The following is an 18444-nucleotide window of genomic DNA, read 5'->3' as shown; positions in this document are numbered from 1 at the left end:
TAGGCACCCCTAAGGAGGGTTAGGGTTAGGGGGGTTAGGTTAGTAGATACTTACCTATCCACGATCGGAATTTCCAGCGCTGTCGGGCTTCCGCTGCTTCTAACTCCGCTCCTGTCGGGCTGCCGCTGACGGGAATCGAACCGCCGGCCGCATGGCTACGAGACCCCTAACGACGGAGCGCCCGTCGTTAGCTGGGTCTCGTGCATGCGCACTACGGAGCCGGCTCCGTCGTGTGCATGTGCTGTGAGGCAACATCAAGTCGGTTGTGAGCGCTCAACGCTCACGACCGACTCCGAATGAGCTCCTGAGCACTCAGGACCTCATTCAGAGGCAGTCGCAAGAAGCGACTGCTCGTTCTGAATGAGGGCGGCCGCTTCATTATTGAAGTGCGGCCTCCTGGTCGTAGGTTAAGCTGTTGGTTACCACCCACAGCTTAACGACCGACCAGGTTGATGGTCACGATGGTGATCACCATCGCGACCATCGGGGCTTACGACCAGACCCTAGGGTCTGATGTATCAGGAAGCTCCCCACTGACATCACTAATGGTGTCAGTGCGGCCGCCCACAAAACGGCAGGCGTTCGCAAAGGCGTCCGTTTTGGAAACCACCCCCCCCGGCCCACCTACCAAACAGGGGCAGCTGTCGATCAACATCGACAGCTGCCCCTTTGGTAACAAGTTCCGGAGCGGAAGAGTTTCTCTGTTGCTCCAGGGCTTGCGCACGCGCTGTGCGGCCGCTGCGCGCGCAGGCCAAACCATCAAGTCGGTTACGAGCGCATCGGCGCTCGCGACCGACTCTGAATGAGGTCCCCAATACCTTTGAAAATAGATTGTTTACCATAATGGAGGTTAATGTGAACAGGCGGTGATGTCCAGCAAAACATTGATTCAAATTGAATGTCATCATTGATGTATTACTCTGTTATCCGTTAGGTTTTTAAGTGTTATCATGCAGCATCATTCAAGCAAATAGATAAGCGAAGAGGATATTCGTTTTACCGCAAAGTACTGATGATATGATCTGAAGCAGAGCTTTGCTTACTGAGATAATGAGTCCATTTGTCTTGTTAATCCGGATTGCAGAATGCAATGCTGCTCATGTTACTATGGCCATTCTCTCATAGTGGTTCTTGTGGCTTACAATCGGCATGCAGAGAACAGGGATAGACGCTACCTCCATTGTGATCGTAACTGAAAATGCTCTCTATGCAGCAGTGTGATGATTGAAATGCAGCTACGGAGATATATATCAAACCAACCAACGCATATCACCCCGATCTTGGGTTTTGCACAGGATGGTGCTGCACGATAACACATTACTTATGATAACATTACATCTCCTTATGCAACAAAAAAACATAACCGTTTAAAAAAGAAAACAAAAAGACAACAGACAACAAACACCCTGAAGGTACGCTGCATGGTAGTTATTATTACATGTGCCGTGGTTGTAAGCGAGAGGCAGGAAGTTCTCACCTTACTTGGCTGGAGTCCATGGTAAATAATCCATAGAGAAAGACAAACAATCCGACTAGTGCGGCAGGGATCAGCATCCCCGTGTACCAGCCCAACCATGCGAAATACAAGCCGATCTTCTCGCCAAAGTACCTCCTGTGCAATACATAAGGGTAATAATAATATATACAATTTATTGATAAAATGGTCAAAGATGTTAAGGGAAGGCAGACAAGCAACGCTTCCATTATAGGCTCAGCTACTGTACAGTATGCATGTTCCATTTTCAAACTGTAAAAGCAAAACACCAATATTTTTATACAAATGTCATGACCACAGCAGCAGCTGCATAAACACATTATATTTTTTCTTGGTGGGTTTGTGCAAGTTGGATACTGTCTGTGGGATTTCAGCCTGTGAGAGGACCATGCAGGAACGGCAAATGTAAAAATATCACTCCCAGTTCTGGATCATCCTCCTAACTAATGACATTTACTTTGTCTCCTGAACTATTGCATCATTTATGTCCTACATTAGTCATCCAAGGGGACAACAGGGCTGTATTTATTTAATCTAATACATTTGTCATTTTAATATCATTATGTGCATATGGAATTTTGTTTCTCATACAAAACACACCTTGATGTAAAAAAAAAAAATAACAGTCAGCGCACAAATCAGAGTGCGAAAGTCAAGTAAAAAAATCCCACTATTCTTTGAATGTTTCCCAAAATGCTAACTCATATCTCATCCCATTACAATAAGAGGTACATTTACTAAAGGGATGTGATATTGTATTGCGGCTGCCCGACAAAGGAGGAACTAACGATCGTCCTAAAGGTAAGTATTTATTTACTAACCGAACCTAACCCCCCTAACCCTAACCCTCCTTGGAGGTGCCTAACCCTAACCTCCCCCCCTGTGCCTAACCCTAACCCCCCCTCTAAGTGCCTAAACTTAACCCCCCCCTTCCCCTAAACCTAAGTCCCCCGGGGGGTGCCTAACCCTAACCTCCCCACGGGCGTGCCTAACCCTAACTCTCCCTCCCCCTAGCCTAACCCTAACCTCCCGGGGGGGTGCCTAACCCTAAGTCCCCCCCCCGTGAGCCCTAAACCTAACCCTCCGCCCCCGCGCGGCTGTCTGCTGCGGCGCCCGGCATCCGCTTGATCGGTATGCCGGGCGCCGGTCTCCCGACGTCGGGCAAAGGACAGGCATCTAGATTTAGACGCCTGTCATTCATCCCTAGTCGGGATAAAGCAGTCTAGAAGCTGGCGGTCGGCATTTAGACCGTCGGCTTCCAGACTACATCCCCTACTAAAGGTCGGTTCGCTGTTTTTGATAGATTTTCTGTTGCTTTGCAAATCGGCCATTTACTAAAGTCCAAAAGTCTATGTTTTCACATTGATGACTATTGAAACCAGAGATTTACTAATGGTCGGTTTTGAAACTGACCAAAACCCAATGACAAAATGACAACTACCCCACTCAAACAATATACCTGCCTAAGGCAAACAATGTGTTGAGAGAAGCACTGCATGGATCACTATGATCTGTGCAGACTTTGTTAGTTTAAAAAGTGAAGAAAGTTAAAAATAATAAAAAAAAAATGCCTGCCCCCCCCAAATCAGTAACCATCCCCGGATCTCTGAGTCTGGGCTGGTATGGGAAAATAGGAAGTGAGAAGCCTGGGGCTGGGATTAGGGGGGGACCTACGCAATTTTATTCTTTGAATTTAACCCTTTCTTTACAGTTTACAGTGACAAAGCCTGCACAAATTATAGTGATCTGTGCAGTGCTTCTGCTTGAAAGGGTTTGCCGTAAGTTTATCGCTTCTACTTGCTGTCGGTTTTGATTTGGAAAATCAAAACTGACGGCATTTAGAGTTGCAAAATCTCACTGGCATCAACATCGGGTTGCAATTGAAGCTGAAACCCGATGGATGATAAATAGTCAGAATTTTTACATCAATCCAATGTCGATAATGGTAGATTTCGGACGGTTTTGGTTCTAACTTGAATAAATTAAACACAATCTCATTTTTGCAAGAATCAAGAGCATTACTGAACCATTTAGCATGGCCGACCGGCCCTTCCCAAGGGGAGGTGATGGAGGTGGGGAGAAATGCTGTTCTTTCACAGATGATGTCAACTTGAACTACAGGATTAAATCATCACCATACAAATAGGTTCAAAAGCACAGAACTAATATTTGTCTTGGAGAAAAACTGTAAATAAACCAATTTTTACTGTCTCTTGTATTTAGTTACACCATGACCGTCAAAGTAAGGGATGTTTGGGTTCAGTCGGTATATACAAGTTATTCTCATGTACTCAAAGTACCTCTACTTTGGCTCGCACATTTGAACTCTCCATACACTAATACAGGAGGTAGCAAGCGATAAAAGCCCTTTTGCTAATCTATATCCACTCAGCTCCTCCTAGATTAATAGATTAGAAGTGTCGGGGTGCCAGACAGACAGAAGGCTGAGGTCATGTGAGCCAGAATGCTGGTGAAAAACAAGTATAAAGAAGACATACTTGCGGCTGTTCAGGTCAATATAAGAGCCACATCTTTCCCAGCAAAGAGCCGTATTCAATTTGAGCAGACCCGCGATACTTTTTCGCGTCCCGGACTTTTCGCTTACTTCGCCTGTTTGTAGGCGGAAAAGTATCACATGCGTGCCCGCTTTACCCCGTATTCAATTTGAAAGTACGCGAAAACGGGACCCGACGAAACTTGAACAGCTGGAAAGTGCTCTCAGATTTGGGAAAATCAGCCTGACACCCCCCAAAAGATGCACTGACATGGGGGTTCCCTATTGTACCCCCCGATTTGGCTTGCTGAAGGTATTTGGTATTTGGCATATTTAAAAGTTGCTAAAGTGAAGTTTAAAACATTTTGAAAAATCCACCTTCCGCAAGCCCCTGCAATCAAAAAAACACTTGGGTCATACTTGGGGACCCCCCGAGAGTCAAGTTCGCTAATTTTTAACTTTGTACCCCAACATTTTTTTTTGCCCCCTTTTTCAAAGTAATTTTTAGGGGTGTCCTTAAGTGTTTTTTTTTTTTTAATTTACACAGTTTACCTTTGGGGGACTGTCTAAAGGCTGCAGGGGGGTTCCCGCAACTTTGCACCCCAAAACCCCAATTCTGCACTTTTTTCCGCCTGCTATTCATAGGCGAAACTTTTTCGCCTAGTACATTGCATTGACTTTCTGCCTAGGCGGAAAGTCTTTCAAATTGAATACGGGGTAAAAGCAAAACAGACGAAAATGACGTCATCGGCGAAAAAGCATTGCGGATCCGGACTTTTCGCCTCAAATTGAATACGGGCCAAAGTTTTCATAAGATTATACTTTAACTTTATCACTTTCAAATATTATAGCGTAGTTGTTATTGTTGTACTAAACATTGTATTTATAGTAAAATGCGTCACTGTGCGGTTTCTATGTTAGGTTTTGTGCTGTAAAAAAAATAATAGACATACCTGATTAAATCCAGAGGCTGATACTTGTACCACATTCCCCAGCGAGCCCACCGCTCGTACAGTAGGTGCCTGTGGTTTTGGGCACCGTGGGTTTTGATGGGGTGTCTGCTCTTGTGGCTCCCCTGGAAATATTATTTGAAGACAAAATTAGTAAATAGTGAATAGAATCAAAAGTGAAACACATCCATATAATTCGTTGTAGAAAAATAGCATGTCTGTTGTTCTATACAAGTTTAGGTATAAGGGGGCTTTAATTAGGGCATCATCTGCAGAGGAGTATATAGATGCTAAAATGTTCTGCCAAATGATTGTCTAATTACACATTTAACTACAAAAAATTTTCTTGTGCAATTTTGTTTCAGTCCTATCCCAACCACACAGCAAATGTAATTGACTTATGTATTTGATTGAATTTTTGATTCAAAGTTTGCTAAAATTTAGCGCATCTATTTTTGTAGCTAGAGATGAGCGGTTTGGTTTTGACTTAGTTCTTTTAGCCAAATTAGAGCAAGTGCGGATATATCTTATTGGCTATCCCAAACACATAAGAGATGTATAGCAAATAAGATGCCATTTTTTAGATCTAAACATAACTGAATAAAACTGAACATCTGTAGTTTAAACTAGATGAAAATTAATTTTATTTGTAAATAATATACAAGTAGCATAAACACTTGTATAAACCTTACTAATGCTGGCCATGCACGCTATAATTATCGGGGGCGATCCGCCTGATATCGGCGGATCGCCCCGATAATTGTAGCGTGTGGGGGGGCGACCGAGGGTTAAATATTGCTCGGTCATGCCGGATTGTCCAGCATGCCCGTCCGATGCGATATTTCCCGTTAAACTATTGGCCGCATCGGGCAGTGTATGCCCAGCCACGGCTGACAGACAGACATTTCCTGTGTTCCTTCCTACGGAAGGAACAGGGAAATGTCTCCTCCCCCGGGGGCGGAGCGCAGATGTCGGGCTATACACTGTGAGATTTCTCTGACAGGTCTGACAGGCATTTTATCTGGCCGTGTATGCCCAGCATTACTTACAGTAATGTTACTTGGTGGTGCAGTCACCTGTTAGTGTTTGATAACATAACTTGAGTATTAAGTACACACACTTAGGCATCTCACCCATGTGTGAATAAGAACACCTTAAAGACTTGATTTCCATTAAGATGTACATTATTTGTTAAATATTAATATGGTATCCCAGAAACAGTAATAGTGGCTGTTTGCTTACAGCTAGGGCTGGATATCTACATCTAGCAACCATTAATAGTCTGATGGCGATGGAAACTCGTTTTACCATAAAAGAGAGGCAACTGAAGGTGTACAACCATTGGTAAATGCAGATTGTGGTCTTCTTGAGTGCAAAGCTAAACCATTGGTGGCTTAATCATCTGTGGTTTCTAACCGATCTCTCTCTAAAAAGAGTTGTCAAACGCTGTCTGCTAATGCTGATAGATATTAGCAGTAGCTATGAAGTACAAGCTCATAAAAAAATACATTTTTTGGAGCTTGATACATTCGTTGTAAATCACAGATTCCATGAACCTGCAGTAATCATATGGAACAGATGAAAAGTGAAACTAAAAAAACCTGCAAAGGCATAGTTTTACTAATAGTCAAATTAATCAATGGTTTAGAATTTTATTTTTATTACCGCTTTAAATACATCGTTCAATCCGTTTGATACATATGGTGAAACTGTGTTAATAATACGGACCAGATGCGATTTTCAAGTAACATCGTAGATCTTTGCGAAAACTTAAGTAATAGTTGATACATACTGTACATGTGTGAACTAAGTATGGGACTTACATTGGTTCTGGCTTAATTATCAGAAGGTCTATACTAGAAACATTTTCAATCCAAATAGAGAATTCATTTACGAGTGGTGTTTTTTCTTATGTAACTTTTATGCTTCTGAATTATAATAGAGATGTGCAGTTCGGGTCTCCAGAAATCCGAATCCCCCGGAATTTTGAGAATCCGGACAGAGCCGAGTCGCGTTTCTAATCTCCTGAGGAGATCCGAATAAACCCGAGTTGCAGTTCTGATCTTCCAGCAGTTCAGAATTCGGATATTAAATCTGAGTTTCAGATTTTGGATTGCAAAAATTACAAGATTTTAGCTATTTTTAACAAGTTTTTATAATTTTTTTTTTTTTTTTAATCCAGAACCAAAACAAAAACTCTTAAGGGTGGTTTTGCAAACCAAAACCCGAAGATAAACCCAGATTCAAAACCAAAACACGGAGGTAGGCACACATCTCTAAATTCAGGGGCGTATTAAGAGAGGAGGGGGCCCGTGTTCACTCCCCATCCGGGGGTCCCCTCCCCTCTCTCCGGCGGCTGCTGTGTACTGACAGCCTAAGTAGACTCCAGGCGGCCATTTTACAGGCATTTTGTGTAGCGCCTCTCCAGCCAACGTGGGACTTCGGAGAGGTAAGTATTCATAATCATGGGTGCAGGGTGTGCGGTGTGGGCCTCCCTGGACCCAGGGGCCCGTGTGCACCGCACACTGTGCACCCATTATAGATAAGCCACTGGCTAAATTATAGTGTTAATAAAAATGTAAATGTTTTTTTTATTAAAATTTGTGCTCCTTTAATGATCTAAGGTAAGGTGTAGTTTTATTGCAAATATTAATTGGATTTCCAATTTACTGTTTCTGACATCTGATTTGGTAATTTTATCATTTCTTTCTTGTGTAAAATCATGTCATATCTAAAAAGCCATTATCAGATTTGCAGTGCAATAGGTGCAAACAATTACAAATAGAGTATAATTTACATTTATTGCTTGAAAATAAGATGGGATTGGAAAATCGACAATAGCGACTGAAAAATCAATGCTTAATAGCATTTATGAAAACAGTCTGCTTATAAAATATACCAATACGCTATGGAACAAAGCAGAGCTAGTCCTCGTTACTTTTATATGCCATATTTCAGGTTTAAGTCTTAGATGCTCAAACATAATTTTGCTGATTTTTGCATACTCTGGATCTTGCTAAATTTGAACCTGAAAATTAGAATGAAGGGCCGTAACCCGTGATGTGCCAACTGTACCATAAACCAAGATGCAAGATTGAGCGAAAGGCACATTTCCTGATCCTTTGGATTTGCATGTGGCTTACAGGGTGTCTGGAACAGCACCCGGCAGCCTGGAGAGTGTTCAGAGAGCCTTCCATATTGCTCTTAGGCTCAGAGCCGGCCCTAGGCATAGGCAAACTAGGCAATTGCCTAGGGCATTTGGAATGCTTAGGGGCATGCATTCCATGCCTAGGGCCGGCTTTTCCTGACAGCGGCGGGACCAGAATGGATGGACAGTTCTGGCAGCTCTGCAGTGGCTGCCCTACCACAATCGGAGCTGTCAGCTCCAATCGGGTGGCAGCTCATGCAGCTGGCAATAGCAGGAGCCGGAAGCAGCGGGCAGGCAGCGTGATGACAGCGCTGCTGAGAAACCTGTGACTCTGAGGACTCCATCGCAGAAGACCGATGCATGGAGGATTCCCCCCTGCTCTCAGTGAAAAGGATCGCGGAGACTAAATGAGAAGGGAAAGAGCTGCCTGGTGCGATGTATCACCCCGGGCAGCGGCAAAGCCAGAGAACGTGGACGCTTGCTGAGGGAAGACTGAGGAGAGCCGCACTCGTGAGAACTCCTGGTTTATTTTCAAATCAATATGCAGATTTGCGTTCCATATTAGAATCTAGAGGCTGGTAGGGGAGTGTAGTTGCTGTCCTTTTTCTAGGGAAGTTGTTGAAATTCCCTAGTGTTTAGTACATCCGCAGGGGTAGAGTTAATAAAACATTCCCAGTTGGTAGTATCCCTCTTAGGTTGACCCCTGGTCTGTAATGCAGGATAGTGTCACCCTAGCAATTTTAAGGGCATTTCTCCCTGGGTGCTGTTTGTGTCTGCCTTAGGAATGACATAGGAAGGATCAGCGATACTGGCTTAGCGGGCAGTGGCAAGACCAGGATGGATGGATGGCACCTGCGGTTGTGCTCTGGCTGCCCTACCATGATTGTGTATAAGGGGCGCTACTACATTGTGGCATTATGGGGCAGATAAATTAACCACTGAAGCGGTATCAGTGCACATAACCACTTCTCCCCCATGTATGATTGGGGGGCTGGGCAGCAATTATCGGCGCTGCTATCTACAAGATAGCAGCGCATATAGGCAGGGCAATGTATGAACGGTCAGCTCGGGTGACCGTTCTGCCAGCTGCAGCTATCGGTATCAACAGCTGCAGCTTGGCGATGCCCTATCCCCACAACAGGGACAGTGCTGGCCCTGCTGCGGTGGCTGCCGGCTCCAGGGCTGCACGTGGGATCTAGCAATGCTTACAAGATCTCGTGCATGCTCAGTGAAGCCGGCCGGGAGTGAGACAAAGCGCCTCAGCACTAGGCTGATGCACTGTGGGCTCTAGCGGGGATTGCCGGAGGGGGGAGTTCATCGTTAGTGCTCCCTGCTTCGCCTAGGTAAAGAGGTGAAGCAGGAAGCATTATAGTGCCGCTATAATACATCTCGCCCTATGTGTATACGGTGCACTACTGTGTGGAGTAATGTGAATAAAGAGCAATATGATGTGGTGTAATGTGAATAACGGACACTACTGTGAGGTAACATGAATAAGGGACACGATCCTGTGATGTAATGGGAATAAGGTTGCACTACTGTGTGGCGTAATTTTAATTGGTGGTACTTTTGTATGGCCATGCCCTTCCTGGCAAGACCTCACCCCTTTGATGCTGGCACAGGGCACCAAAATGTCTTGTTGCAGCTCTGTGGAAGAGGATTGCTATGGGTGAGGGGGAGATGAATGTTGCTAGCTGCTGCTGTGACCTGTGCTGCTAGGTGATGGGTGCTGTGCTGGGAGAAGGGTGCTGGGTCAGAGGCGTAACTAAAGGCGGTGCTAGAGGGCACCAGTCAGTATTTTGCCTAGGGCATGAAATTGGTTAGGGCCGGCTCTGCTTAGGCTGCAACCGTTGCTCAGTTTCCTGGTTCCAGAACCCTCTTCTGTGATGTCATGACTTCACAGGCATGGGGTGTTGTGGAGCTGGGGCACATTAGTGCCCTCCTATAGCACTGTTAGGATGACCATCATTACACTAATTTACCTACTCTAACGTGATGGTGAGATACTTATCTGGCACAGTAATTTCCACCTCTCACAATTAATACATTTGCTGCAGTTTATCTACTTTAGGGATTTATTTACTAATGTAAAATTTTCTGCCATTTTTGTTTTGCCGTTAGCTGTAGAATACATGCCCCTCATTTTATAGGGAAAATTGGGATTCGTTCCTGCACTGGGGTCTGCACAGAAGAATTGCCACAGTGCTTCACAGAAACTGGGCAAATTTTCCGGGACTCTGAAAAGAGCCATTTTGTAATCTTCCTGTAGGGCTAAAAGGCTAGTCCCATCTGTGGTCATTGGCTCAATGCCATTGGCAGCTTCCATTGCACTTATAATGGCCAGAAATGGTAGGATGAGTCTGATTGCACCTCCAGAATCAGCCTTCCGAGCAGTGGCGTAAGTATATCCCAGGCACCCGGAGGCAAGTTAAGATGGCGCCCCCCCCCCCGTCACAGCCGTTGACACTGTAATGCAGCATTTCGCAAGCAGATACACCCGCATTTGCACACAGAATATAGGCATGCCATGGAGGAGTGAGACAGAGAGTTGTGGGTGAGGGGGCGCCGGACATGCCACACTCACAAAAGAAGCTGCTGAGGAGCAGCAACACCAATGAGTATGGACAGGCTATAAATAGACGTAGTCAGCAGCTGATGGTCTGACACGGAGCTCTCCACCAGTGTATGGTGGCTTCTCAGGTGCCAGGAAGAGGTGCCAGGTATTGGGCAGCCACAGTATACTCCGGATACATAGTTACAGCCGTAAGTGGGGTGAATATATTGTGGACAATGGAGGAGGTGCCCCTTCAGTGCTGGAGCCCGGCGGCAGGCGCCTCCATTGTCTCCCATATTTCTGCCCCTGCTTCCGAGAGGTAGATCCAAAGCCATCAGAAGCCGTTCTGGTGCTTAAAGAATCAACTTTTAAGAGTCCAACAAGAAGTCACATACAGTACTGTAGTGAAACTATTTGGCCATTTCAAAAATAAGCACTGAAAACACCATAGTGAAAGCCCCAAGTTAAAGCTGGTTATTTTCAGACAGAGGCTTAGGAGTATATTTACTAAAGTGAGAGTTTTTAGAAGTGGAGACGTTGCCCCTTAGCATCCAAAATATTTAGGCAACGTCTATAGCTTTTACAATTGGTCTTACTGAATTATGGACCTCATTCAGAGCCGCTCGCTATTTGCGGTCGTTCATTTAATAAAAAGGGGTGGCTATTCAAATGAACCGTTCGCTCTTTGCGGTCTGTTCACGCCTATAAGTCTGAACGAGCGAGCAAAACTTGCGGTCGAAATTTTGATAAAAACGCCCCCTGGCCGCTCGCATCATACGTCATGTCCGCTATTTATTAGATTAATCGAGTACATCGAACAGCGTATGAACTGCTCGCTATTCTTGTGGCTGGATTTTCCTACCACAGTTTTGCGAGCAGTTCTGACTATAAATCAACCAAGTGACGTGGTCAATGACGCTGCTTTGTTAATTATGCACACCCATAAAACGCCCGCTTTGACCTTTAAGTACGCCTGCGTTCTGATCTCCACTCCCCGTTTTCAAGCACCTTCCCCTGTTACCACCCACATACGCCTCATTCTGTCACTGAAATTTGCAGGCACTCGCTATATAGCGAACAAACGATCTTCGGCCGCACTGACTGGTTCGCGCATGCGTACTAAAAACCGTACGCATGCGCAGATGTGCGAACATCGCTCGGAACGAGCGTACTGCCGCTTACGAGCGGCTCTGAATGAGGGCCTATGTTAGTTGGTAAGAGAGACGTACACAACTGCATTTCTGCTTTACCTTATTATATAAGCTGGTACTGTACAATATACAGTATAAACTTACCTCGTGTGGTGGAAACGCAGCTTCATATGTTCCATTACCGAGCAATCTGTTTATGCCTAAGGAGAGGAAATCATGTTAAATGCATCTAATTTTAAAACTTTCAGAATTCTTCTAATTTTTAACTTACGCACTTCAGCTTTGATCTGAGGTAGAAATTTGCCTCAAGCACAAACCTAGCCTGCATGTGTGCACGACAAGGACCCCAAGTGTTTATAATAAATATAAATATATATAACTACTCTGAAATTGCTGATTTTGCTTATATAACACTCTCACTTTTGCTTGCTGAACTAACTACCAATTTCAGTATCACTCCCCCCTCCCCACACACACACACATACGCACACACACACACACATACGCACACACACACACACATATGCACACACACACTTTTCTTTTAATATCAAATAAATTACATTATTTTAGTATGCATAGTGTGACTTTCATTTGCAAAATTACATCTGCAATGCAGAGATGGAAGAATACAGTATTCATACTTGGAAAACACTGTCACCAATCCTAGTTGTTTCTACTAGTGTTAGAGATCACTAATCATATCCTTTTAGTTTAAAAATGATAAATTGAAAAATATTTAGGAGCCTATTCATCATCACTTCATTTTTCAAAAGCAGGTGAAAATGAGCATTTTCACCTGCAATTGTAAAAATTAAGTGTTAAGTGCTCAGTGTTTCATGGGCTAGATCTGCCTACTCTCTCGAAAGGGGCCTATTCATCATCATTTGCAATTGTAAAAATGAAGTTATCGGGCCATTCATCAAGTAGGTAAAGCAGGAGATATCACAGATATCTCCTGCTTACCTTCCTTTGGCGGAATGGTCCGCTGTCCCCATACACTAGTATCACAGATATCTCCTACTTACCTTCCTCTGGCGGAATGGCCCGCTGTCCCCATACACTAGTATCACAGGTATCTCCTGCTTACCTTCCTCTGGTGGAATAGCCCGCTGTCCCCATACACTAGTATCACAGATATCTCCTGCTTACCTTCCTCTGGCGGAATGGCCCGCTGTCCCCATACACTAGTATCACAGGTAACTCCTACTTACCTTTCTCTGGCAGAATGGTCCGCTGTCCCCTTACACTAGTATCACAGATATCTCCTGCTTACCTTCCTCTGGCGGAATGGCCCGCTGTCCCCATACACTTGTATCACAGGTAACTCCTACTTACCTTTCTCTGGCGGAATGGTCCACTGTCCCCATACACTAGTATCACAGATATCTCCTGCTTACCTTCCTCTGGCGGAATGGCACGCTGTCCCCTTACACTAGTATCACAGATATCTCCTGCTTACCATTCTCTGGCGGAATGGCACGCTGTCCCCATACACTAGTATCACAGATATCTCCTGCTTACCATTCTCTGGCGGAATGGCACGCTGTCCCCATACACTAGTATCACAGATATCTCCTGCTTACCATCCTCTGGCGCAATGGCCCGCTGTCCCCATACACTAGTATCACAGATATCTCCTGCTTACCTTCCTCTGGCGGAATGGCCCGCTGTCCCCATACACTAGTATCAAAGGTAACTCCTACTTACCTTTCTCTGGCGGAATGGTCCGCTGTCCCCATACACTAGTATCACAGATATCTCCTGCTTACCTTCCTCTGGCGGAATGGCACGCTGTCCCCATACACTAGTATCACAGATATCTCCTGCTTACCATTCTCTGGCGGAATGGCACGCTGTCCCCATACACTAGTATCACAGATATCTCCTGCTTACCATCCTCTGGCGCAATGGCCCGCTGTCCCCATACACTAGTATCACAGATATCTCCTACTTACCTTCCTCTGGCGGAATGGCCCGCTGTCCCCATACACTAGTATCACAGATATCTCTTGCTTACCTTCCTCTGGCGGAATGGCCTGCTGTCCTCATACACTAGTATGGGGACAGAATTCATCAAGCTCCGAAAATATAATTTTTGCGGAGCTTGATTGTGGTAGCATTTGCCATCTTTAGTCCTGGGTCGTGGAGAGGGATCCAAAAATGATCCCTCCGCCCCTGTCCGGCTCCTTCCGCCGGACGTCAGGGCTCTTGTGCGCATGTGTGACCTATAGGTCACGCATGCGCACTGCTCTCTCGAGCAGTGAAAAGATTCATTGCTCCGAAAGGAGCAGAAAAGCCGCACGCTGGGATAGCTGAGTTTCGGATCAGCTGTCTCAGTGCTGGAGCAATGATGAATTGCTCCAGCATCCGTGGTGAGTCAGTGTGTTAATTATCAGGATCCGTTCGGACCTCGATAATTAACATCATGAATATGCCCCTTGATGTGATACAGATGTGTCCTCATACAATGTAATAGTGCCAGGATGCAGTGGCCGCGACTTTTTTCAGACCAGGTTCCATTGTGCTTCATATGCGACGCTATACATGTTCAATACTAATTCCTGTGCGGTTAAAGGTGCAGCCCAGCCTCTCGAATACACTGTGAGTGGTGATTTCCTGCATCTGCGATGCGAATAAGATGCAAAACTTAAAGATAAATACGGTGGTACGCTACTCCTCTCAGTCACAACGCGCCACTTGTGCTGTAAGCCATATAAACGCTAGGTATATGAGGACACATCTGTATTTCTGTAAATGGCATGTCATTTCTAATACGTCTTCAAAATATCTGTAAGTAGTGTCTATCCAATTTTTTATTAACTTAAACAGTTTAATAAAAATAAAGTAAAAAAAAATAGATTTTTAATTAACCCTATTATTGACTAGTTTCATAGGAGGGGGTATATTTACTAAAGATCAATTTTAATCTATTTTAAAATGTATAAATCAATCAAAATTCAATCAACATGGATGTTGTGTTTCTAGGGCTAAACCACACATTTACTAACAGACAATTTTTTTTTTTAAGTGTTAGTAAATGTGTGATTTAGCCCCAGAAACACGACATCGGTAGTATAAGATAGTTTCAGTTGGGTTGTTATTTAGCATTTTGGAAATAAACCAAACTCACCCATTTTGGATTTTCCATCTTCGTATTTTGTTCTCTGCAATACGTGATGCACAATCCGACTTCTGGTTGAGTTACTGAAGAACGTGTCTCTGTTGTTAATTGTGAAGCTGTTAGACACAGAGAGAGAAGTCTGTTATACAGATGGTGTCCACTACTAACCTTGGGCCTGATTCAGAGCCGCTCGTAAGCGGCCGCTCGTTCGCTCCGAGCGATGTTTGCCGAACTGCGCATGCGTACGGATCGTTATACGCATGCGCGAACCAGTCAGTGAGGTCGAAATTCATGTGCTCGCAAAATAGCGAATGCCTGATAATTTGAGTGACAGAAAGAGGCGTATGTGGGTGGTAACAGGGGAAGGTGCTTGAAAACGGGGAGTGGAGATCCGATCGCATGCGTGCTTAAAGGTCAAAACGGGCGTTTTATGGGTGTGCATAATTAAAACAGCAGCGTCATTGACCACGTCACTGGGTTATTTTATAGCCAGAACTGCTCGCAAAATTGTGGTAGCAAAAACCAACCACAAGAATAGCGAGCAGTTCATACCCTGGTCGATGTACTCGATTAATCTAATAAATAGCGGACATGACGTAGGATGCGAGCGGCCAGGGGGCGTAGTTTCCCAAACAACGAGCGCAAGTTTTGTTCGCTCGTTCAGACCTAGAGGCGTGAACAGACCGCAAACAGCGAACGGTTCATTTGAATAGCCACCCCTATTTTCTGGACGAGCGAGTGCTAATTGCGTCTGGCTCTGAATCAGGCCCTTTATTTCTTACTAGGCATTAGAGGTGAACAGGATTAATAGGAATAGTGTGACCACAGAACCTAAACTTGACATAGATACAAGATATATCAGACGATGGAGTGAAACAGTGGGTTCACTAATTAAACTGATGGTAAATTTGTACCTAATAAAATGGTATGTCCCAAACAAATGACCGCAAACCGATGCAGCTGCGGTGGGATATGTGTGCTCTTCTGAATGAAGCCCTGTGAGTGGTGTTTCACTACATCTGCGATGCGAATAAGATGCAAAATTGAAAGAGAAATGCAGTGGGCTACTCCTCTTGGATTATCTCAGTCTCGCAAATGTTGTACAGATGCTCGGTGTATGAGGCCACATCTCTATGCTTGAAGTGCATTTCAGGAGACCACTACGGTCCTAACTGTGTGGAGTTTGTATATTCTCACTGTGCTTGCGTGGGTTTCCTCCGGGTGCTCCAGTTCCCTCCCACACTCCAAAAATATACTGGTAGGTTAATTGGCTCCCAACAATAATTAACCCTAGCGTGTATGTGTGTGTGAGCATATAGTAGGGAATATAGATTGTAAGCTCCGCTTGTCCATTTATATGGACAAATATTCTCTGTAAAGCGCTGTGGTATATGTGTGCGCTATATAAATAAATAAGACCCACTAAGCAATGTAATAAAAACCTTCAAATACACAAATGGGATACATGTAATAGACAGTCTAATGTCCCTCACTCTAATCGTTACATTTACAAGTTGAGCCAAGCAGTATTATTATAGGATAAAAATGTACAATGTAATAAAGTGGACTTTAGTAGATACAGAAAACAACTTAGCATGCTGACCTCTGCCCTGGATATGCACACTGTGGGACTGCACTGGGAATACAAAATGCACAAAAAACTCTGCACATAGGCGTGAGACCAAATGATGCATTGTTATTTACCTGGATTCAAATGGATTGCTCTTCAGTGAGAATCTGACATAAGTAATATATAATAGTCGTAAAAAGGGAATTGTGAGGTGCGATCAAAGAAAATTGTGTGAAACTAATTTTAGTTTTAGCTGAACACTATTAAGAGTCCTTTCAATTGCTCATTTATGAGTATCTCCAGGCCATTAACAGAATAACATAAAGTTATAATGAAGAACTATAATTCTAGGCACAATGGTATTCTGTGGATAACAACAAAAGGCATTACATTTTTCCTGAAATACATAGCTGAAAAAATAAATCACAAGTTGAAGAGACCCTACACTCCCTCCATCAAGCATCTTACAAAAAATCATGCATAAAAGGCGCTAGATTTTGGGAGCACCAACCACAGGATGGAAATGGTGTTTGCTTTTCTGTAACTCAGAGAGGAGCTGTGCGTGTCTCTGCTGCAGGGGCAGATTAGGTAAGTAGAGAATCAACTGTGAGACATGTATGTGTCACTATTACCATCTATAAGAGTGTGCTTCTGACAGCCTTACAAAACCACCTGAGACCAATCCCAGTGAGCCCACCAACCCAGCCATTTAGCACCTATTACACATGGGTCCATATTCAATTTGAAGCAAAAAGCAGTTTTCTTGTGTTTTCAGCGAAAACTTTTCGCCGATGACGTCATTTTCGCCTGTTTTGATTTTACTCCGTATTCAATTTGGAAGACTTTCCGCCGAGGCAGGAAGTCAATGCAATGTAATAGGCGGTAAAGTTTCGCCTATGAACACAAGGCGGAAAAAAGTGCAGAATTGGGGTTTTGGGGTGCAACGTTGCGGGAACCCCCGTGCAGCCTTCAGACAGTCCCCCAAAGGTAAACTGTGTCAAAATATTTTTTAAAAACCCTTAAGGACACCCCAAAAAAATCACTTTGAATTTGGGGGCGAAAAAAAAATGTTGGGGGACAAAGTTAAAAACTAGCGAACTTGACTCTGGGGGGGGGGGTCCCCAGGTATGCCCCAGGTGTTTTTTTCATTGCAGGTGCTTGCGGAAGGTTGATTTTTCACGATTTTTTCAACTTCACTTTAGCAACTTTAAAGTATGCTGACCCCCATTTTCAAGTACCCCAAATTTGCTGGGATAAGTTATTTTCTGCAAAAAAAACCCCAGAATACTGTTATGCACCACTTGTACAAAGACGCTATTTAGCAGCTATTGAGCCTGTTTAAAAACACCAAATACCTTCAGCAAGCCAAATCGGGGGGTACCATAGCTAACCCCCATGTCAGAGCATCTTTTGGGGGGTGTCAGGCTGATTTCCCCAAATCTGACAGTACTTTCCACTTAAGTTTCGCCGGGTCCCATTTTCACCTACTTTCAAATTGAATACAGCGATACGCGGGCATGCGTGCGATACTTTTCCGCCTGCAAAACACGCGATGTAGGCAAAAAGTCCGGGAGGCGAAAAAGTATCGTGGCTCGGCGCAAATTGAATACGGGCCATGGAGTGTTTCATGATGACCAATGCAGTCTATAGAGAAATGAGAACCAGTGATTTAAATGAGGCTTTCATTGTTTTTTTACTCTTTTCCCCTTGAGAAAGTGCTGCTATCTTCAGGTAAAAGTTTGTTTTGCAATTAGACAGTGAAAGTTACTGCCGTGTTGGGTTTTTATAATGTGCAATATACTGATGGCATCATGCATGAGTTGGACAATGTGAAGAGGTAAAACTCATGAAGAGGTCCAATTAGCAGTATAGGAATATATTAAAATAAATACATATAATATCCAGCTTTCAGTCTTTGGGTTCCAATTATCACCCTATATTTACATAAACTGCACATT

At 44.2% G+C, this 18444-nt stretch overlaps 1 protein-coding gene across 1 annotated transcript in view; it reads right to left on the bottom strand.

The window, feature by feature from the left end:
• The window catches only part of ANO3 (anoctamin 3), a 377773-nt gene that overhangs the window by 141364 nt on the left and 217965 nt on the right, over nucleotides 1-18444 (bottom strand). Inside the window, exons 9-12 of the mRNA XM_088470460.1 lie at nucleotides 14926-15032; nucleotides 11937-11992; nucleotides 4943-5064; nucleotides 1478-1612 (exon numbers count right to left, since the gene is read on the bottom strand). Coding sequence (XP_088326586.1) covers nucleotides 1478-1612; nucleotides 4943-5064; nucleotides 11937-11992; nucleotides 14926-15032 — 420 coding nt within the window. The remainder of the gene's footprint in view (nucleotides 1-1477; nucleotides 1613-4942; nucleotides 5065-11936; nucleotides 11993-14925; nucleotides 15033-18444) is intronic.

The sequence above is a fragment of the Taudactylus pleione genome, unplaced genomic scaffold (genome assembly GCF_031769625.1).
Source record: "Taudactylus pleione unplaced genomic scaffold, aTauple2 ptg000100l, whole genome shotgun sequence".
NCBI classification, from domain to species: Eukaryota; Metazoa; Chordata; class Amphibia; order Anura; family Myobatrachidae; genus Taudactylus; species Taudactylus pleione.
Note: the sequence above shows the minus strand (reverse complement) of the source record. Positions and strands in the feature narration are given on the sequence as shown.